Consider the following 22,491-nt stretch of genomic DNA (forward strand, 5'->3'; position numbering starts at 1 on the left):
ATTAACCCCGTATGTAAGACTCTCCACAGTAACAGCAGGTTATTTTTTTCAGCATTTACCCCGACCCTGACTCTGAACCTTAAACTCATGCTTTCCCACCTCCAAGCTTTTGCTCACTCGGGTGCCTGAGCTTAAAATGGTCCTCTTTTACCTGCTTCACTTCTTCCTTTTGCCACTCAAAAGCCAGCCCCTCCCGCAAAGCCCCCTGAACACTCCCCGCCACAATGGTGATGACCGTCTCCCTTGAATCTTACATTGCTTCATACCTCTCTGGTCCATGTCATAGCTACTTGTGTTTATGTCTTATTCCCTACTAGTCAGCAAGCTCCCAGAGGACATCTAAATTGTTATCTTCTCCAGCCCCCAGCATAGTGTATTGTATAGAGTAATATTGCTACTAATAATAATTAATAAAAATAATTGATAAAAGGTAACATTTATATAGTGCTCACTATGTGCCAGGTGGGGCAGCTGATAGAGCCCTGGGCCTGGAGTCAGGAAGACCTGAGTTCAAATCTGGCCTCAGACACTTGCTAGCTGTGCGACCCTGGGCAAGTCACTTCACCCTGTTTGCCTCAGTTTCCTCATCTGTAAAACGAGGTGGAGAAGGAAATGACAAATCACTCCAGTATCTTTGCCAAGAAAACCCCAAATGGGGTCACAAAGAGTCAGACGGGACTGAAAAACTGAATAAGAGCACGTGCCTGGAACTGTGCTGATGTAACACAGTAGAAATGGATAAGATCTGCTATTAGGAGAGACCCAATTTGAATCTCTCCTCCAACACTTACTAGCCGTGTGACCCTGGGAAAGTCATTTTAGCCTCAGTTTCTTCATCTGTAAATTGGGGGTGATAACTATCCTCACAGGGTTTTCATGGGGCTCAAATTAAATAATGTAGACAAAAATGCTTTGGAAGCCACAAAGCCATATAGAAACTATATAGAAGTATTATTTTTACTATCATTTACAGAACAAATCCTTTTATTAAGGGGCTTTGTCATGTGAAGTTTGGATGCAGTCAAAGGGCCACACTCAGGGACCTAGAGGGCCACATGTGGCCTCGAGGTCACAGATTCCCCACCCCTGGCCCGGACCCTGGTTCAGGGTTTCATCACTGTTCACCAGGATTACTACGATAGCTTCCTAACTGGTCCCACTTGGCTTTGTTCCTCCCCTCTCTCACCTATCTCTCCACAAGCTGCCAAAGTGATATTCCTAAAACACAGATCCAGCCACATGTCCCCCCCTACTCACCCCTAATCAAAAATCTTCACTGCCTATTGTCTATAGGATGGAATACAAAATCCTCGGCCTGGCATTGAAAGCCCTCTGCAATTTGGCTCTCACATGCCCTTCCAATCTCATTACATGTTACCCTGCTTCCCACACTTTCTATTCCAGTAAACTTGGTCCACTGGACTCTCGTTCCCTTTCCACACCATTCCATCTCCCCTCCCCATGTCTTTGCACAAGTGGACCCCTGGGCCTGGAAGGCCCTCTTTTCCCTCACTTTCACCTTATAGAACTTTCTGGGCTGCCTCCTATTCAAGGCCTCTTCTGATCCTCCCCCACCCAGATATTGGTAAATCTCTCCCTATTAAAATTTCTTAGCCTATACATTGTATCCATTTATGCATGTGTTATCTGCCAGGTAGATTGTAAGCTTCTTGAGGGCAGGCACCGTTTCCCCTTTTGTCTTTATCTCTACTTCCTAACCTAGTGCCTGGCACACAGTAGGGAATTAAGAAATACTTTTGAGACTCATGATGGAAAATGCTATCCACATCCAGAAAAAGAACTGTGAAGTCTGAATGCAGATCGAAGCAGACTATTTGCGCTCTCTCTTTCTTTCTTTCTCTCTCTCTCTCTCTCTCTTTCTGTCTCTCTCTCTCGTTTCTCCTTTCTTGTGATTTTTCCCTTTGGTTCTAATTCTTTACAATATGACTAATGTGAAAACATATTTAATATGAATATTTATGTAGAGCCTATATCAGATTGCATGCCATCTTGGGGAGGGGGAGGAGAGAAAATTCAGAACTCAAAATCTTATGTTAGTGAATGTTGAAAACTAAAAATAAATAAATACATTTTTAAAGAAAGAAATATTTTTGAGTTTAATTTGTTGAACTGAATGTAAGCGGCGCTGTTAAAAACAACTCTGAGGTACCGTCTCACACCCATCAGATTGGTTAAGATGCCAGAAAATGAAAATGACAAATATAATGCATTGTGGGTGGAGCTGTGAACTGGTTGGGCCATTCCGGAAAGCAACTGGGTGACTCCACCCCCAAAAGCTATTAAAACGGCACATACCCTTTGACCCAGCTATACCTAGGTTTACATCCCAAAGAGATCAGTGGAAGAGGAAAAGGCCCCACGTATACAAAAGTATTTATAGCAGCTCCGATTGTGGTGGCAAGGAACTGGAAACTGAGGAGATGTCCATCAACTGGGGAATGGCTGCACAGGTTGTGGTGTGTGAGGAAGGAAGCAAAGATGACAATCATTGCTGACATTTATAGAATGTTTTAAGGTTTTCAAAACATTCTGCATACTTTCCACTAGGGCAGTACACTTGGAGTCAGAAAGACCTAGGTTCAAGTCCTACCTCAGACATTTATAAGAGAAATCAATTCACTTAGTTTCCTCCCCTGTAAAATGAGGGGGTAGATTTGATGGTCTCTAGGGTCCTCTCCAGCTCTATCTAAATCTATGGTCCTACTATGCTCATTACAACCCTGTAAGGTTCGTGCTAGAGAGGTTTCTGTACTCATTTTGCCAGTAAGGACACTAAACCCAAGGTCAGTCAGTTAGCCAATAAACATTTATTTAGCCCTTAATAAGTGTCAGGCCCAGGGCTGAGAGCTAGGGATACAAAAAGAGGCAAAAGATAGTCCCCTCCCCTCAGGGACCTTACAATCTAATGAGGGAGAAAACACGCAAAGCAATCTATATACATGATAAATAGGAACTAATTAACAAAGGGAAAGAGGATGGGAAGGTGGAGTTTTAGTTAGGAAGCCAGGGAAGTCAGTAGTCTGAGATGAGGAGGAAACACAGTCCAGGCACCGGAGACAATCAGTCAATAAACATTTATCAAGCCAGGCCCTATGCTAAGCGCTGTCAGAGAAGATGCCTAAAGCTAAGAGATGGGGTGTGCATTTTTGTTGTGTTTTTTTTTCAGTCATGTCCAACCCCATTTTGGGGTTTTCTTGGCCACCATACTGGGGTGCTTTGCCATTTCCTTCTCCAGCTCACTTTTCAGATGAGGAAACTGAGGCAAACACGGTTAAGTGACTCGCCCAGGGTCACACAGCTAGCAAGTGTCTGAGGCCAGATTTGAACTCACAAAGATGAGTCTTCCTGACTCCAGGCCTGTTGCTCTATGCACGAATAGGTGCTTAATAAATGTTTGTTAATTGATTTATTGATTATCCCTCAGTTCAATATGGGACCTTACAGAAGGAAGCCACCTGTTTTGTAGCCAAGGCGTGTATGTTCAAATCCCATCTCTACAATCTAGGCCTTGGCAAAGTCTGGCAAGTTGTTTGGTCTCTGGGCCTCAGTTTCCTCATCTGTCAGTCAGATAAGGGGATTGGCCTCAATGGCGTCCTAAGTCCCTTTCAGGTCTGGATGGATAATTCTGTCACTTTCCCTCCATCTTTGCCTCAGACACGTCTGGTCTCTCATCCAGAAGAGGTTTCCAAACAAGTCCCATCTGCTCTCTCTGCAGTCACCTGCTGGGATCTTTAAAAATAGGGAAAAGCAACTAGCCAAGGAGACAATCCCTCCTGCAGGGAGGGGCCGGGCTCTCCTACTGCCACCCCAGCCAGTCAGGTCTGGCAGTTGGTCTCGGCTGACTGGCGCTCCCTCACTTGCAGCAGGCACAGCAGATGGGGGTGAGGGCGGGGTGAGCAAGGTCCCCTGACCCCTCCCACCCTGGTACCGACCCTGCCCACAAACCATGCTGAGGGCAGACGGCGCAGCTGGCCCACATCTGGGCTGCCAAGATCGTTCTGCACCAGGCTCTCAACCAGCAACCTTCCTCTTTGGGCAGTGCAGGCCCCCTCCATCCTGGGAAATTCTCACTCCCTCCCCTTCCCCACCAAATAAAGCCCTCCAAAGGTGAGACAAGAGCAAAGGCAACCTCATTCTCCACATACACCTTCCCTGACAGGAGATGCCAGCTGCTTAGGAGTCCTGGCAGTAATAATAAAAACTCACATTTCTAGAGGGCATCATAATGAGCTAAACCTCCAAATGGTCCTATGAATGAGGCACCAACATCATTATCTTCATTTTACAGAAGAGGAAACTGAGGCCCATGGAGGTGAGGTCACACAATCCCTAGCCCAACTCCTCATTTTATAGACGAGGAACTCTCGACTAAGAGGGCCTTGAGTGATTTGCCTATGGTCATGAAGCTAGTGAGTCCTTGGACTCCCAATCCGGCATGCCAATCATGCTACCACATTCTGTGAAGTGCTTCACATCAATTACCTCATTCGAACCTCACAATGACCCTGTGAAGTATGCGTTATCCCCTAAGTATTTGTTATCGCCATTTTATGGACGAACAAAACAAAGCTGGATTACATTAACTGACTTATCCATGATCGTACAAGTGCCAGAGTCAGGATATGGACTGAGAATCATAATCTCCAGGAATAAGGCAGATAAGGCCTCTGCCATCTACCCTGATCAGATGACAGCAGGAATATTTTTGACAGGTCTGGGGCATGACATTTTCAGGACAGTGATTAAGCTTAAGAGGGGGAGGGGGTGCAACCAGAATGTGGAAGGGCCTCAGATCCATGCCATATGAGGATAGAACTGGGGAGATTCAGCCCAGAGAGGAGAAGACTGAGCCAAAGACCTGCTAGCTGTCATCAAATATCTGAAAGCTTGTCACATAGAAGAGGGATGAGTGTCATTCTGTTTGGCTGCAGAAGACAGAGCTCTCAGACGAATGGGATAAGAAGTTGCTAAAAGGCAAATTTAGGCATGATGTTAGGAAAAGTATTCTAACTTGAACGGCCCCAAAATGGAAGGAGTTACCTTGGGAGGTAGTGAGCTCCCCCTCACCAGAGAACTCAAGGCAAAGGCTGGATGGCCCTTGTTGGATAGATTGCAGAGGGGTTTCTAATGGTCACTAATCCATTACTCAAGCAGTAAACAAGAATTAAGTATTCACTCACTGGGTGCTAGGCTCTGGAGTCATAAAGACAAGAGCAAAGCAGTCCCTGCCCTCAAGAAGCTTACATTCTAATATGGAAGACAACATGTTCAGTCATTTCAGCCAAGTCTGACTGTTTGTTGACCCCATTTGGGGTTTTCTTGGCAAAAATACAGGAGTAGTTTGTCAGTTCCTTTTCCAGCTCATTTTACAGATGAGGAAACTGAGGCCAACAGAGTTAAGTGACTTGCCCAGGGACACACAGCTAGGAATTGTCTGAGGCCAGATCTTCCTGACTCCAGGCCCTGCGCTCTGTGCACTATGGCACCACCTAGATGCCTCAGGGACCTAAGTAAGTATTTGTAAAACAAATACAAAGCAGATGAGGGGGACAGGGAAAAGAAGGCTCTAGGAGAACCAGGCACAACTTTATGTAGAAGGTTGTGCTTGAGCTGGGTCTTGGAGGAAACCAGTGGGTCCAAGAGATGATGAGGAAGAACAATCCAGGCATATGCGACAGCCAGTGCAAAAGCGGGGAGGTGGGAGATGAAGGATTTCAAGAAGGTCTTATTGGGCTGGACCACAAAGAATATGTAAGGAAATGAAGTGTAGAAAGGTAGGATGTGGCCAGGTGGTGAAGAGTCAGTCAATAAACATTTATTAAGCACCTACTATGTGCCACTGTGCACTCTGAGGATACAGAATGAGGCAAAAGATGTCCCTGCCCTCGAGGAGCTCACAGTCATTATAGTCAAGGAGATAACAAGCAAACAAATCTGTAAAAATAAGCTCGATACAAGAGATACAATAAGTCAGATGCAAGAGAAATTAACAGAGGGCAGGCACTGGAATTAAGATGGGTTGGGGAAGGCTTCCTGTAGAGGGTGGGATTTTAGTTAGGACTTAAAGGAAGCCAGGAAGAGTTTTAAATGCCAAATAAAGGAGTTTATCCTGGATCCTATGTTGAAGAGGGAGCCGCTGGAGTTCACTGAGGCGGTGAGGGGACATGGTCAGACTTGTGCCTTAAGAGAATCCCTTAGATGTTCATCAATTGGGGAATGGCTGAACAAGTTGTGGTATATGAATGTGATGGAATGCTATTGTGTTATGAGAAAGGATGAACTGGTGGACTTCAGAAAAACCTGAAAAGACTTATATGAACTGATGCTGAGTGAAGCGAACAGAACCGGGAGAACACTGTACACAGCAACAGCCACAGTGTGTGATGACTGATTTTGACAGACTTAGTTCTTCTCAGCAATGCAAGGACCTAAAACTTTTCCAAAGGACCCATGATGGAAAATGCCATCCACATCCAGAGAAAGAACTATGGAGTCGGAATGCAGAGCGAAGCAGACTATTTTCTTTTCTTTCTTGTTTTGTTTTGTTTTCTTTCTCATGGTTTTTCCCATTTGTTATAATTCTTCTATGCAACATGACTAATGTGAAAATGTGCTTAACAGGGATGTATGTGTAGAGCCCATATTGGATTGCAGGCCATCTTGGGGAGAGAGGGGGGAAGGAGGAGGAGAAAATATAAAACTTATGGAAGTGAATGTTGAAAACTAAAGATATGATGAGCAGGCAGACTTCAGAAAAACCTGGAAAGACTTACATGAACTGATGCTGAGTGAAGTGAGCAGAACCAGGAGAACATTGTACACAGTAACAGCAACATTGTATTATGATCAACTATAAATAACTTAACTCTTCTCAACAGTACAATGATCCAAGACAATTCTGAAGGACTCATAACGGAAAATGCTATCCACCTCCAGAGAAAGAACAAATGGAGTCTAAATGCAGATCGAAGCTTACTATTTTCACTTTTTTTCATGGTTTTTTTAATCTGTATCTTCTTTTACAACATGACTAATATGGAAATATGTTTTAGATGATTGCACATATATAACCTATATATAATTGTTTACTGTCTTAGGGAGGAGAGAAGGGAGGGAGGGAGAAAATTTGGAACTCAACATTTTTTTTTAAATGAATGTTAAAAATGTCTTTTCATGTAATTGGAAAAAAATAAAACACTATTTTAAAAAAATCCCTTAGACAGCTGTATGGAGGATGGACTGGAGAGGGGAGAAAGGAGGGACTTGAAATAGGAAAGTCAATTGCAGGCAGGCACCAACATATTGCCATAGTTCAGGTGAGGGTGTCAAGGGTCTGAACCAAGATGGCGGCTGGGTGAGAAGGGCATGGAGTCAAGAGAAGTTGTGAAACTGTGAAAGACAAGTTATGGCAGGTAATTGGCTAGAGGCATCCAGGAGACACTTTGGGTAGAGCACTGAACGTAGAGGCAGCTGAATTCAAATCCAGCCTCAGATACTTCCTAGCTGCATTACCCTGAACAAGTCACTTCACCTCTGTTTGCCTCAGTTTCTTCAACTGTAAAATGGGGATAAGAACAGCACCTACCTCCCAGGGCAGCTCCTTTGAGAGCCTCAGATCATGTCCACACACTGGTGAGGCTGTACAGTAGGATCCACCTCAATGGAGGTTCTTTCTTTTTATACAGTGTCCCAAAAGTCTTTAAGCTGCTAAAGGTTAAGACAGAACTAAGACTTTTGGGACACCCTGTATAGTAAGACAAATATGAAGTCATAGGTCTTGACCTGGAAGGGACCTTAGAGGTCTTCTAATCCAGCGGTGTCAAACTCAAATCAAAAGGGACCCCTTCTGGACAGCATTTTTTACTCAGAAAACCACAAATTAACATTATCTATGTTGTACAGTATTATTGTGTATTTGCAATTCCAAAGCAGTGAAGGGTTTGACACCTTTGACAATCCAGCCCACTCATCTGACAGAAGAGGAAACAGAAGCCTAAAGAAGTTAGGTGACTTGCCCAAAGTCACTATCAAGTGGCAAAGCCAAGATTTGAATTCAGCACCTTAGGGCTCACCTCACTGCACCATGATGCCTGTCCTTCAAGGCCGGTTCCAGTGACAGCCTGTGGTTACTTCCTAAGGGCCAACCTAGCTGAGTATGGAGAAGTACAACCCAATAGGCCAGCCATCTGGTTATGAAATCTCTGTTCATGGAAACCCACAAAGCAAAGACAAAATGGCCCTCGGTCCTGAGCGATGCTCTTTTATTCCTACAGTGATGATGGCCAACTTCCAGAAAAAGGGGCTAAGGGCAGATGCTAAGAGTCATGCCGCTTTTAGATTGTCTATAAGGATGAACTTAACTGTTGGTACTTGAAATGTGAGATCATTGTCCCTAGACCAACATGGCAACAAGAGAAATAACATGGTACAGCAAATGAAGGTGCATTTATTAAGTGCTTACTATTTGCCAGGCACTCTACTAAGTACTCGGGCAGCTAGGTGGCACAGTGGATGGAGCACTGAGCCAGAAGTCAGAAACGCTCATCATCCTGAGTTCAAATCTGGCCTCAGACACTTTCTAGCTGTGTGACCCTAAGCAAGTCACTTAACTGTGTTTGCCTCAGTTTCCTCATATGTAAAATGATCTGGAGAAGGAAGCAGCAAACCACTCCAGCACCTTTACCAAGAAAACTCCCAATGGGGTCACAGAAAGTTGACCAAGCCTGAAAACAACTAGGCTTGCAAAAACAAGCAAGCAAGGCAATCCGTGCCCTCAAATTTGATTCTGCTGTAATGGGGAAAGACAACGTCCAAAGGTGAAATTAGAGAGGGGGGGTAGGGAGGTACACACACTGCAACATGGTTTGGTAATGGCTAGGAAGTGGAAAGAACATAGAATTTGGAGTCAGAGGACCTGCTTCATGCTAACCAGTGTGACCTATAGCAAATGATGCAGCCTCTCTAGGCCTCAGTTTCATCATCTGCAAATTGGAAGGGTCAGCCTCCAAGATCACTCTCTTTCAGCTCCAGAGTCCTATAAACTCAATCCTAACAGTCCTGGTGTTTCAGTGGCTGTGTGTGCTATAAATAAATCCAGAAGACAAAATGTCAGGTCAGGAAAGGAAGTGGGCCATGGTGAGAATGAGGGGAAAGTGAAGGATCAATAGTGGTGCACCCATGCAAGGACAAGAGACCCAGAAGCCTGTGAGCACATTGGGAGGACCCCTGGGGAAGGATTTACGTGAGGAGATAGACAAGACTCAGCCAGGCTGAGAAGGCATCATCGGGTTTCCATCCACACCCCTGGAAGGAATGCTCGGCTCTGTAAAAGGATGGAAGCATTCCGCCATCTTGGCTCAGAAAGGCAGGGACCAACTCTTGCCATTGGCACTTTTCAAACAGGGAGAATAGGGCACCGGAGGTCACAGAGTCGCAGAGGGGAAAAAAAAGAACAAGTCTGCTACCCAGAAATTCCACCGCCGGGCATACGCCCAAAGAGAGCAAAGCCAGGCCCTAGGTTAGCCAAAATATTCCCTGCAGCACTTTTTGTGCTAGCTAAGCTCTGGAAACAAACCGAGAGTCTATAGACTAAACAACTATGATATGTAAATCTAATGGAATATTACTGTCCCCTCAGAAAGATGGAGCAGTGGAAAGAGTGGGGAACTTAGAATCAAAGGATCTGAGTTCAAGTCACTATGGGAGGTAAAGAGCTAGGTGTAGAATGTTGGAAGATTTCTTTGTTGGTTTTGCTTGCCTCTCCTTGTTACAAGAGAGAGTTAATTTGGTCAGGGAGGTGTCTGGCCATGTATATCCAGAGATGACTAAGCTATGAAAACAAAAGGCATCAATAAAACTTTTTAATAAAAAAATCATTTGGGTCTCCTGACTTTTAGACCCAGTACATCAGTCACTAAGACTGCTTTGGCCCAGAGGCACAGCCTGGGGCTAGCGGGAGGCCAGCATGAGGCACAAGGATGGACTCTAGAAGAGAGGACAGCCAGAAGGGAGCATCTGCTAGGGATATGGGATTCAGAGGCTTTTCCCAGGCAGCTGCCAACTCTGAGATCATCAGCAAACATGCTGACCTGCATGGGGCCTACCTGAGGCTATTAAAGTATGACCCAACCCCAGCTTAATCTCTTAATGAAAATAGCAATAGTCATCGACAAAGTGTAGCCAAACTTGAAGCCAGGACGTCAAGAGTTCAAATCCCACTCTGACACCCACTGGTTATGTGTCCCTGGACAAGTCACTCACCTCTCATGGTGCTCTTGGCTATACTGTAATCACTAAGCCTCTTGCGTTTCGGAGAAGGTGCCGACCTGCATGGGTGGAGGTGACGTGGGACCAGGGCCCAAGAAAGAGACTAGGGAGTCCAACTAGATGACCTCCAGGGTCCTTTCCAGCTCTGGACCCATGATAATGTTAATATTAAGCATTTACATAGGACTTTAAGCTTTACAAAGTGCTTAACATTCTTTATCTCATTTGATTCAACAAGCCTGGGAAGCGGGCCCTATTATTATCCCCATTTTACAGACGAGGAAACTGAGGCAAAGCGAGGCTAAAGGATTTGCTCAGTGTCACATAACTAGTGAGTCTTTGAGGCAGGATTCAGACTCAGGTCTTTCTCCAGGGCTAACATTCTATCTCACTTACACACACACACACACACACACACACACACACACACACACACACACACACACAATATACTATGCTCCCACTAACACTGTAAGTTGCAGACAAACTACCAACCTGACTAGTGGAGGGATTTTTCTAACCTGGGAGTTCTTTCTACTAATGAAATTTCTTAATGAAATTCCTAATAATCATAGTTTTAGAGCTAGAAGGAACCTCGACGGTCATCTAGTCCAAACAACCCATTTGACATATGAAGAAACTGAGGGCCGCCGAGGAAAAGCTGACTTGCCCAGGGACACCCAGGTCGTAAGCAGTAAAGCGGGGATTTGGACCTTCACAGTCAGGGCTCTTCCTATTCCTTCTGCCCAAGAGGAAGCATGGCATTGCAGATAGGGCTCTGGACTAGAATCAGGGGACCTCCGTTTAAATCCCACTTCTGACACCAGCACAGTTACCATGGACAAGGAAGTTAATCTCTCTGGGCCTCAGTTATCCCCATCTGTACAATGGGCACTTATCCAACACGGCTATCATGAGGCTCAAATGGTACAATATAAGGAAAGACCTCCGCTAACTTAAACATGCTGTGTGAATCTCTGATCATACACCATAGTTTATATCTTGCTGGATCTAGAGTCAAAGGATGACCTGGGTTCAAACCCCAGCTTTAACATTAACTAGAGGTATGATTCTAAGTAAGTCACTTAACCTCACAAGGCTCCATCCTATCTGTGAGATGAAAGCATTGGACTAGATCGTGGAACTACAGATGGAGAGCGGAAAGGGATCCCTGGGGTGACAGCCTCATTGCACAGGTCAGGAAACTAGGGGCTAGAAAGAAGCGACTACGGCCCAATGTCACACAATTATAAGCAGCAGAGCTTGGGTTTGAACCCATGTGTTCTGGGTCCAAACAAGGAACTGTTTCCACTGACCAATGCTGAGGTCCCTTCTGCCTCTAAATCTATGATCCTGTGAGCTTAGAGAATTTCAAAGTATACAACAATCACACCTTATTGGAGTGGGAAGATTGTATGATATGGTGGATGGAATGACGGACGTGGGAATCTGAAGACTGGGGATCAAACCCTGCATTTCCTAGCTGTGAAGTCACTTTCTGGGCCTCAGTTTCTTCATATGTAAAATGAGAGCGTTGGACTAGAAGACCTCTAAGATCCTTCTTGCTCTAAACATGGGATCTCAAGATCCAGTGAGGAAAGCCAAGCAAAAATCTTTATCCTCTTTCTTCAGGAAGTTGAGAAAACAAGGAGTGAAAAACTAGCCCAAGGATATGTGAGCCATGAAGAGTTACCACTAGGACTAAGCCCCTAGGAGGGGCCTCCCAATTCAGCACTCTTTCCATCACTCCATGGTCTTTTCATGAAGGTTCAGGGCATTGGACTAAATTTGAGAGTAATGAATGGGTCCTATGTGGCATCATCCTAGAGAGCTCACCAAAGATCCATCCATAAGGCAAAAGATGGGAGAGGAGCTGGGGGCCCCTAGGCAGAGTGGTAACCAGGACTTCTTGTAAGAATAGTCAGGCCATCAGATAAGGAGCATTTATTAAGTGCCTACTGTGTGCCCTGTGCTAAGTGCTAGAGATACAAAGAAAGGCAAAAGATAGTCTCTGCCTTCAAGGATCTTACAGTCTAATGGAGGAGACAACATGCAAACAACTGTGTGCAAACAAGATATAGAAAGGAGAACTCGGAAGCAACCAACAGAAGGAAGCCACTAGAATTAAGGGGGATGGAAAAAAGCTTCCTGTAGAATGTAAGGTTTTATCTGAGAAACCCGGGAAGCCAAGCCAGGAGGTAGAGATGAGGAACGAGGGCATTCCAGGCATGGGGGACAGCCGGTGAAAACACCTGGAGTCTGGAAACGGGAATAGCTCCCATTTATAATGTGACAAAGTAGCACATTAAGGTTTACAATCTCATTGGTCAGTCAGTCAATCAACATTTATGTATTTACCATGAGCAGGCAACACACTAAGTGCTGGGATACCCTTTCCCAGATATATTCATATATGTTTTTCTGGTCTGGACCTATGATTTCATAAGTCTAGAGAGCTCCCAATATGGAAATTTCCTCCACCAGCTGGTTGCTCCTCTGTAATCCATAGACCTCAAGAGCTGCCCAAGGCATTGAGAAGTTAAGTGACTTGTCCAGGGTCACACAGTCAAAACTATGTTGGAGGCAAGACTTGAACCCAGGACTTCCTGACTCCAAGGCCCCCACCTCTAGTGAGATATATTACTATTCGCACTTCACAGATGAAGAAACTGAATCTTAGGGAGACTTATCCATGGTCACATAACCATTAAGGGTCAGAGGTGGGATCTGAACTGAGGTCTCTTAGTCCAAGGATCTCTTCTCTGCACCTCCTTACTTTTCAGGCCCTCGCTCCTAGAGCCAGGCAGCCTCCTCTTCACCCTCATTCTCACTGCTATCATTTATACAGCTTTGTGGAGCGCTCTCCAAACATTCTCATTTGTAGACTTAGAGCCACAAGAGACCTCAGAAGCCTTCCGGTCCAAGCTGGTCTTTCCACAGATGATACCTCGAGGCCAGTGACTTACCCAAGGTCACACGGGGTTCCAAGTGGCAGAACCAGGATTATCACCCAGGTGCTACTCTTGAGATCCCATGTTCTTCCGGCCCAACCCAGCGGCCTGCTCCAGGACTCAGCAGAGGGATGATTCTCTTCCCTGGAGGAGCTCCTGCATGTTGGAGCCTTACCTCCCCCTCACGTCCCCAGCCCCACTCCCCAAGCAGCCCCTCAGGAGGTTGCTGTGCCCAAGGGAGACACCGGGGGTCAGGGTAAGCCCAGCTTCTCTCCCCAGGCCTTGAGAGTCTGCTCAGGGGGCAGGATAGCCAAGAGACATAATTAGGCAGAGGAATCATAATGACCAAGACTTGCTGAGAGCTTCTGAGCACTTCCAGGGTCCACAGCATCCAAGTCCAGAGCTAGAATTCTTAGAGGTCATCTAGTCTGGCCTCAGGCACTTACCAGCTGTGTGACTCTGGGCAAGTCATGTCACCCTGTTTGCCTCAGTTTCCTCACCCATAAAATGAGCTGGAGAAGGAAATGGCAAACCACTCTGGCATCTGCCAAGAAAAACCCAGATGGGGTCACGATGAATCAGACACGACTGAAAATGACTGAACAACAAAAAAAGTCTGACTCTCTTGTTTTACAGATGAAGAAACAGACCTAGAGAAATTAAGTGACTTGCCCAGGGTCACACAACTGGTAAGTGTCAGAGGCGGCATTTGATTTCCATCTTTATTGGCTCTAAGCTAAATGCAACACTTAAGTGCCTACTGCATACAACTGCCAGGCTGGAGTCTTTCTTCCTTCAGGCTGTCTCTGCACTTTGGCTTTCTTTCTGCTGCTTGCCTCACTGTCCTCTTGGTTCATAGTTGCTTTCTGGGCCTGCAGAAGGATTTCATGAAGGCAGCCCCTCCCGGCCCCATCCGAAGAAGCCAGGACTTGGGCCAAATCATTTCCCTTCTCAGAGTCCCAGTTTGATCAAATAAGGGAGTTATTGGTCTTGAAAATGATGTCCAGTCCATCATCTACTCAGCTGCCAAAATGATCCTCAGACCATGCCATCCCCTACCTAGTAAACATCTGTGGCTCCCTACTGGGTCCAGGATCAAGTGTCCATTGGGATATTTAAAGCCCTTTCCAATCTCTTCTGGTACTCCCCTCAGCCACTTCTCCCACCCACGATGCTGACATCCTTGCTCTCTCTCACCATATCTCCTCTCCTCCGTCTCCTGACTTCCTTCATACCTTCTTCAGGAGGCCTATCTCAGGCCCTCTGCCACTGCTACCGGCAGCCCCTGAGAGTACCTGTCTGATACATATACTGTCTCCTCCCACTAAATCATGAGCTGCTCAGGGGACCCTTTTGGTATTTTTGCCTTTCTGCATAGACAGTTCCTGGCACAGAGTAAACGCTTAATAAATGTTTGTCCATTGACTGGCTGACATCCTTTCCCTCTCTAAAGGCCTCACCACAACAGACAACATCTTACATTCATTCTCTCATTGGATTGTCATATCTTACGTACCACAACAGGCATCATGGGGTAACTAACACAGGGCTGGTTTTGGAGGCAATAAGACCCAAGTTCAAGTCTCACTTCTAATATATCCTGGCTGTGGGACCTTGGACTAGCTAGCTTACATCTGAGGCCCCCAGGCATCTAAGTTACAGAGACGATACTGATCGGCTCAACTCACTGAGGGAGCCCCACATTGAGGAAAACAAAGGCTTAGCCAATAAATGGGCAGATAGGTAGGTAGACAGACAGATAGATAGATAGATAGATAGATAGAAAGAAAGAAAGATAGATGGGTGCATGGATGGATGGATGGATGGATAGACAGATAGGTAGATGGCTGGATAGACAGACAGACAGATAGATAGATGGATAGATAGATGGGAAGATGAATGGATGGATAGACAGACTGATGGATGGATAGATAAGACAGACAGATAGATAGATGAATGGATGGATACATAGATAAAACAGATAGATAAATAGATAAGATAAGATGGATGGATGGATACATAGATAAGACAGACAGACAGATGGATGGGAAAATGGGTGGATGGATAGACGGATGGATAGATAAGACAGATAAGACAGACAGACAGATAAGACAGATAGATGGATGGATAGATAGATGAGCAAACAAGTAATTAAATAACTAAATGAATGAATGACTAAACACACACACACACACACACACACACACACACACACGTCTTCTTGGTTCAGATCCCAAACTCTCTTTGTACTCTGGCCCATGGCCTTCTTTGTAATGCCTACATTGTGGAGATTATTAGGAGAAAAAAGTACTTGTAAGCCTGAAAACACTCAAAAATTGTCATGGTTACAAAATTATAAATAAAATATTGTTATAAAGCCTTCAAGTACTATTAAAACACACGAATTGTTATCCTGACCCTGGAGTCCCCAAACTGGGTCTTCCTGACTTTCTCTTTCACTTCTTCTATAATCCCAAAGCACATTTACGGTCTTTGCATATGTGAGCTTCAGGGGATCCTGTACAAAGACCCTTAAATGAAAGATTACCAAAGTGAGGGAGGAAGGAAAGCAGGGGCAGAGAAGAGAAGGGAGGAGGAGGAGGAGGAGGGAGGGAGCAAGCCCAGACAAAGATGGAGAATGCAGAGCCGACTTCTGGCATGGAGGGCAGTGCCCAGGACCCCTGCTCCTCCCTCCTTCACAGACCCACGACAGAGAGGCTGAGCCAACAGGACTTTCTGAGCAGGGCGGCAGCTGCTGGGCCAGGAACATCTCGCTCTCTCCTGAGCACTGCAGACTAACTCTGCAGCTTCATTGCAGGGGGAGGAGGGAACCATGCCTGTCATTCCGCAGCAGCAGCACCCACATGCCTGGTGCTGGCTCACTCCATCCCTTCTCTTTGTGGAAGAAAGGCCATGGTAGTCCCCAGCCCCCACACCTAGGCCTCTCATGGGCCATCAACAGGAACTAGACCAGCTGAGGCTATGGCAGGAGACAGTGTTAAGGGCTGGGGACAGCACTGACTTTCCAGAAACCAAGAATTAAGGGCAAATCCATCGAGGACTATCTGACTAAGGACCTAATGGAGCTTGGTGACCTCTCTGCTCCAATCTGGGAACTTTCTAGGGCGCTCGGATGAGTCTATTAAGATGAAATTCAAGAGAGATAATTATGTAAAGTCTAACATTTAGGTTCAAAAAATCAGCCTCCCAAGGGCAGGATGGGGGAGGACTGGTTAGATTGCAGTTAATGAGTCAACAAAAATGTATTAAGTACTTACTATGTGCCAGACAGAGGCAGCTAGATGGCTCAGTGGATAGTGCTGGGCTTGGGGTCAGGATTGTTGTGGTGGTTGTTGTCTTTGTCCTTTGTTCTTGAAGAGGACCATGACATCAGGGAGGTGATGACATGACTTGCAGCTGACTTTGATTTGAGTGAGGGAGGAATGTGCAAGGTCACCAGCCTCACTTTCTCCTCCAGAGCCATCTCGGTCCAGCGGCCCAATATTGACCTGGAGGACTGGAGAGGGCCCAGGATGCATTGGGAGACCCTGGCCCTTTCAGGCTAAGGTCTTTTCAGGTTCTCACTTTGAGTGAGGTAAAGCCTCTTTAATGTGAATAGTGAATAGGCCTCTTTAAGAACTTAATCAAGGGATGAAAAAATCAAACTGGGAGGGAAAGACCGTCAGGGTTAGGAAGACCTTGAGTTCAAGTCTGGCCTCAGATACTCACTGTGATCTTGGGCAAGTCATTTAACCTCTGTATGCCTAGGAGGTAGCTAGGTGGCTCAATGGATAGAACTCAGGAAGATCTGAGTGCAAATTTAACCTCAGATACTAGCTGTGTGACCTTGGGCAAGTCACTTAAACTCTTCTTGCCTTAATCCACTGGAAGGAAATGGAAAACCACTCCACTATCTTTACTAAGAAAATCCCACGGACAGTATGGCCCACAGGATCACAGAGGAGTCAGACACAGCTGAACAACAAACACGCCAGACACTGTACTAAGCACTGGGGAGACTAAGGAAGACCAAAAATAATCCCCACTTTTAAGACTGAACATTCTAATGTGAGAGACAGCATGTTGATGACTAGGTACAGGGAAGAGAGAAGGAGAGTAGAATAAGGTAATGTGAAAGGGGATTGGCCCCTGGGGAGCAGTGACCAGGCCCGGGGAGGTCACTGAGCATGGAGGTGGCCGGCCAGTCCTGGTTTAGAAGGGACAGAGATCTGAGCAGGAAGAGTGGCCTCCTAACAGAGGCAACAGCAGGATCTAGGCCAGAGGTAGCAGGGGCTCTGAATCAAGGCCCAGTGGCCAGAAGGAGACACAGACAAGGACTGCTGGGAGTGTGTGGGAGGGGGGATAGTGTGTGTGTGTGAGAGAGACAATCAGACAGACAGACAGACAGAGAGAGAAAGAGAGGGAGAGAGGGAGAGAGGGAGAGGGAGAGGGGAGTGGGTGATGATCCCCTGGATGCAAGCTGGGGTGCCTGGTGGGCTGGTAGTGTCAGTAACTGGGGAAACTAGGAAAAGGGGAGGTTTTAGGAGAAAAGATAGAGGAAGTTTTGTTTTGGCCTCGTTGAGTTTCAGCTATCTACAGGACACCTAGCTGGACATGTCCAAAAAGCAGACCAGAAGTCAGGAGAGGTCAGGGTTGGATAAGGAGACCCGGGAATTACGTGCACAGAGATGACAGCGGAATCCATGACAGCTGATGAAATTGCCAAGTGAATTATTATAGAAGGAGGAAAGAAGAGAGCCCAGGACAGAGCCTGAGAAAGATCTGGGGGCTGCAAGTTCCACATGAGCCTGAAGTGTTGAAGCAGCGGCTAAAAAATGGTAACTCAATCTTGGACTGGGAGGGGGGGAATGAGCATCTGTTAAGTGCCTACTACGTGCCAGGCACTGTGCTAGGTGTTTTATAATCATTAACTCGTTTGATCCTCACAATAGCCCTCAGAGCACTGCAGGCTGGGTCCTTTGAGGCTTCCCTTGGCAGCAGTCAGAAGCTGGTATCCACGGATTTCCAAAGACCTAGAAGGAGGCCTCCCCCGAGTATTGGGGGAAAGCGGCCATCTCTCGATTCTTTATGGGAAGACGTGAAGTATAGGGGAAAGACAGCTAGGTTTGGAGTCATGGACCAGCTCTACCTCTTCCAGTTTGAAGCAGAGAATCACTGAATTTTGTGTTGCTAGAAGCTCAGCAGCCATCCAGTAATCTGTGGTAAATCCTCTGTCATATGCTCAGCCTGAAGCCCTCCTCTCCCCAGGCAGATCGTTCTACTTTGGGCCAACTGTGACTGTTTGGAAGTCTGTCCTGAAGCCAAGCTGAAATCGGCATCTTTGCTGCTGTACCTCATCATGCCTGGTTCTGTTCTCCTGGGGTGAGCAGAAGAACGAGGCTGAGCCCTCTGCCACAGACCAGCCTTTCAGTTCAAATCAATCAGCAATCATCACCATTTACTACGTGCCAGGCACTGTGCTAAGGGCTGGGGACGCAAAGAATTCAATATACATTTATTAAGTGCCTACTGTATGCCAAGTACTGTGCGAAGAGCTGGATATACAAATAAGAAAAAAAGATAGTCCCTGCCTCGAGGATGGTCTAATGGGGAAGACCAAACAAAAAGAAAGATGGAAAGGGTGGGGGAGACAGGGGTGGGGGGATTGGGGGGGTGGGGGCAGGTGGGTACCCAGGCTCTGGGGTTATAGGAAAATGAAGTTAGCAGGAAGGCTGTAAGCCTGCTATAAAGGAGGCCTTTGGAGGGAGAGGCCTTGTTGAGAATGTGCCAAGTTATGTCCAACCTGAGTCAGTGTGGGTGGTGAGGAGATTTCAGGTGATCTGAAGGGGTGGGAAGGTAGTGGTGGGGGATGGTGTTCCTGGAGCCAAGCTAGTTGCTGCTAAGACACACCTTAGGTGTCTCTCCTGAGCTTCTTTATCTCCGGGATCAAAATCCCCAGTTCCTTTCCTCACATGGCCTGGCCGTCTTGGTTACCTTGCTCTGGAAATTCTCCATCTTATCGCTGTCCTTCCTAAAATGAATCCTTCAGCACCGTACGCAATACTTCAGATAAGGGATGATCCTCTCCCTCTTCCTGCAAGCTCTGTCTCTCTTAGGCAGCTGGGTGGCACAGTGGTCAGAGCGCTGGAGCTGTTGTTGTTGGGTCATTTCAGTAGTGCCTGACAGCTTGTGACCCCATTCGGGGCTTTTCTTGGCAAAGACACTGGGGTGGTTCGCCACTTCCTTCTCCAGTTCATTTTGAGATGAAGAAATTGAGTCAAGCAGGGTTAAGTGACTTGCCCAGGGTCACTCAGCTACTAAGTGTTTGAAGATGAGTCTTCCTGATTCCAAGCCCAGTGCTCTATCCACCATGCTACCCAGCTGCCCAAGCCCTGGAACACCTGAATTCGAATCTCGCTTCATTTATTTATTAGCTGTGTGACCCTGGGCCACTCACTTAATCTCTGCCAGTTTCCTTAGCTGTAAAGTGAGGGTGTAAAGTCAACCATCCAGGCTCCTGGTTCCCACGCACCACCAGCCAGAGACTTGGGTTAAGGGGGAGAGCCAGAGGCGTTTCCACTCCCTCCCTCTCTCTCCATTCCTTGCTCACTCACCCTCTGCATCCACCGTCTCCTTCATGACAATCTCTACCCTGTCCACGTGGTGCCGGTTCCAGAGTCGGTCCAGGGATTTCCAGTTCCGGTCTCGGAAGGGCAGGATCTGGGCCACTGCCTATTGGGAGAGAAGAGGGGCCAAGTTCACCACGTCCATGGAAAGCCCCCTCAGTCCTCCTGATTTCCCACCTGAGGACGGTCAATTGGATTGGATGAGGGATAGGTAGAAGGTCAGGACAAATCTTACTAACAATGAGACCTGACCTTGTTCTCTTGGTCTGGTCTGATGATGGCATCAGCGAAGGGAACTCCCAGTGTGGAAATACCCTCTACCAATGCAGACTAATCATCTGTCACTTCTAGATCCTTGGGGGTGCTGAGAAATTAAGGGCTCACATGGCCAGTGTCAACCCTGCTTCTTAGGAGCGTGAGATTCATCCAAGATGATCCAGGTAGCAAACAGCAGAGATTGAATTGGACCCCAAGTTCTCCGCCTCCAGTCAGCCCCCTTTCCCTGCGATCACCCAACTTCCCAAGGCCAGCCCTACACTCTCCTTTACACATTCCGTTTTCTATTTTCCTTTCTTCTTGAGGGGATCCAGACTGCTGACAGCCCACAACCACTCTCTCCCACTTAGTGTCTGAGCCAGTTGCCTAGCGCATTGAGGAGCTGAAGAGAGAGGGGAAGGAAAAAAAGTACTTATTAAGCACCTACTATGTGCCAGACACTGTGTGCTAAGCGCTTTACAATCGTTATCTCATTTGATCCTCACAACCACCCTGGGAGGTAGGCGCTCCTATTACCCCCATTGTACAGCTGAAGAAACTGAGGCAGGCGGTGGTTAAGTGACTCGCCCAGGGTCACACAGCTAGGAAGTATCTGAGGTCTTCCCGACTTCAAGCCCAGACACCTTAAATCACTCAGAATCACAGAGACAATGTGTGTCAGAGGCAGCATTTGAACCAAGGTCTCCCCAGCTCCAAGGCCAGCTCCCTATCTCTAGTGTGGCGAAGAATGCTAGGTGGCCTCAGTTTCCTCACCTGTAAAATGAGGAGGAGGCATAGGTAACCTATAATGACCCTTATGACCCTTTGTAGCAGGCGCTGCGCTGGGTCCTGAGGACACGAAGGAAGAAAGTCCCTGTTCTTAAGATGTATCATAAGATGTGTGTGTATGAGAGTGTGTGTGTACACACAAACATGCATAGACGCACACATTATGTCACATAGACGAAGCATTTTGTTATTGTTCAGTCGTTTCTTGGTGACGCCGTTTGGAGTTTTCTTGGCAAAGATACTAAAGTGGTTTGCCGTTTCCTTCTCCAGCTCATTTTACAGAAGAAGAAACTGAGGCAAGCAGGGTGAAGTGACTTACCCAGGGTCACACAGCTACTTCATGTCTGAGGCCACTGTACCACCCAGCGATGTAATACATATATCATGTTACATATACAATACATAATACATATATGTATATAATACATATATATGATAAATATGTGTATTATCCTCCATTGCCATCTATATGTATTATACATGTATTCTATATTAGTATAAATATCTACATATTTGCATTTTAACATTTATTCTGAGCGCCAAATTCTCTCCCTCTGCCCCTCCCACTTCTCCTCACACCTGCTGAGAAGGCAAACAATATGGATCACACAACTTTAAAGGTTGGAGGACCAGAAGGGGGAAGAGATATGTTCCAAGACACTCACCCAAACTGGCTCTGACTGGGAACAGAGACAGTGGCCAAGCAGCCCAGCCAGGAGAGCTCTAACCCCCGCGGGCCACCCTCTGCCTCTCACCTGCTTGCCAAGGTAGTGGTCCACACGATACATCTCCTCCTCTCGGAAGAAGGTCCCCAGCTCTTTGGAGAGCTCCTGGGCCGAGCGGCGGTCATGTCCGAAGGGCTTCTCCAGGACCACGCGCAGCCAGGCTCCTGGGCCCGGCCGGCAGCTGCTGTTGATACGCTGGGCGATATCGGCGTAGGCAAAGGCAGGTACCGAAAAGTAGAAGATCCTTCCAGACTCTCGAAGCCCGTCCTGCTGGAGCCGGGCCTCGATGTCCTTCCTTAAGGTCACATAGTCCTCAGCTGTCAGCAGCTGCCGGTACTGGCTCAGCTGCAGAAACTGCCCCTTGAGCTGGGCACAGCGCTCTGGAGGCACATCTGAGGGGCAGGAGAGCTTCTCCAGGGCCTGGGTCATGAACTGCTGCCCCTGCTCGGGCGGGGTCAGGGCGGCCCCATGGAAGCTAAAGCTGTGGCCGTTGCCTGCCTCGTCCAGGTAGAGCTGGAACAGTCCTTGCCACAGGTACTTTTTGGCCAGGTCCCCCGTGGCTCCCAGGAGGATGATGGAGACGTGGCCTCGGGGCTCCTGGGCTAAGACTGACCCCAGGATAGCAGCGGTGCAGATGACAATCCTCAGCATCTTGAGCCCTAGGGAGTGAGGGGACACGAAAAGACATTAAACAAGAAAAGATCAGACGCTTGGCTCGAGTTCTTGCTGACATCCCAGCATCTCCTGCCTGGTGGAAAACTTTGACATGTCTTCTATAACCACTTTATTACCCGGAAAATCCCTCCAGACTCCAGCCTCCAGCATGCTGAGGAGGGCTGCCTTCAGCAGCAGGCTGGC

The 22,491-nt window shown here is 47.0% G+C and overlaps 1 protein-coding gene across 3 annotated transcripts in view; it reads right to left on the reverse strand.

Annotated features, from left to right (window-relative positions):
- H6PD (hexose-6-phosphate dehydrogenase/glucose 1-dehydrogenase) overlaps positions 1 to 22,491 on the reverse strand; it is a 52,626-nt gene that overhangs the window by 8,497 nt on the left and 21,638 nt on the right. For all 3 annotated transcript variants that reach the window (XR_005009548.1, XM_036743417.1, XM_036743418.1), the window contains 2 exons: positions 21,664 to 22,292; positions 19,853 to 19,970 (listed from right to left, as the gene is read on the reverse strand). Coding sequence is in view for 2 of the 3 variants with exons in the window: in XM_036743417.1 (XP_036599312.1) it covers positions 19,853 to 19,970; positions 21,664 to 22,284 (739 nt within the window). In the remaining variant the exon portion in view is untranslated. The remainder of the gene's footprint in view (positions 1 to 19,852; positions 19,971 to 21,663; positions 22,293 to 22,491) is intronic.

This window comes from Trichosurus vulpecula, chromosome 2 (genome assembly GCF_011100635.1).
Source record: "Trichosurus vulpecula isolate mTriVul1 chromosome 2, mTriVul1.pri, whole genome shotgun sequence".
NCBI classification, from domain to species: Eukaryota; Metazoa; Chordata; class Mammalia; order Diprotodontia; family Phalangeridae; genus Trichosurus; species Trichosurus vulpecula.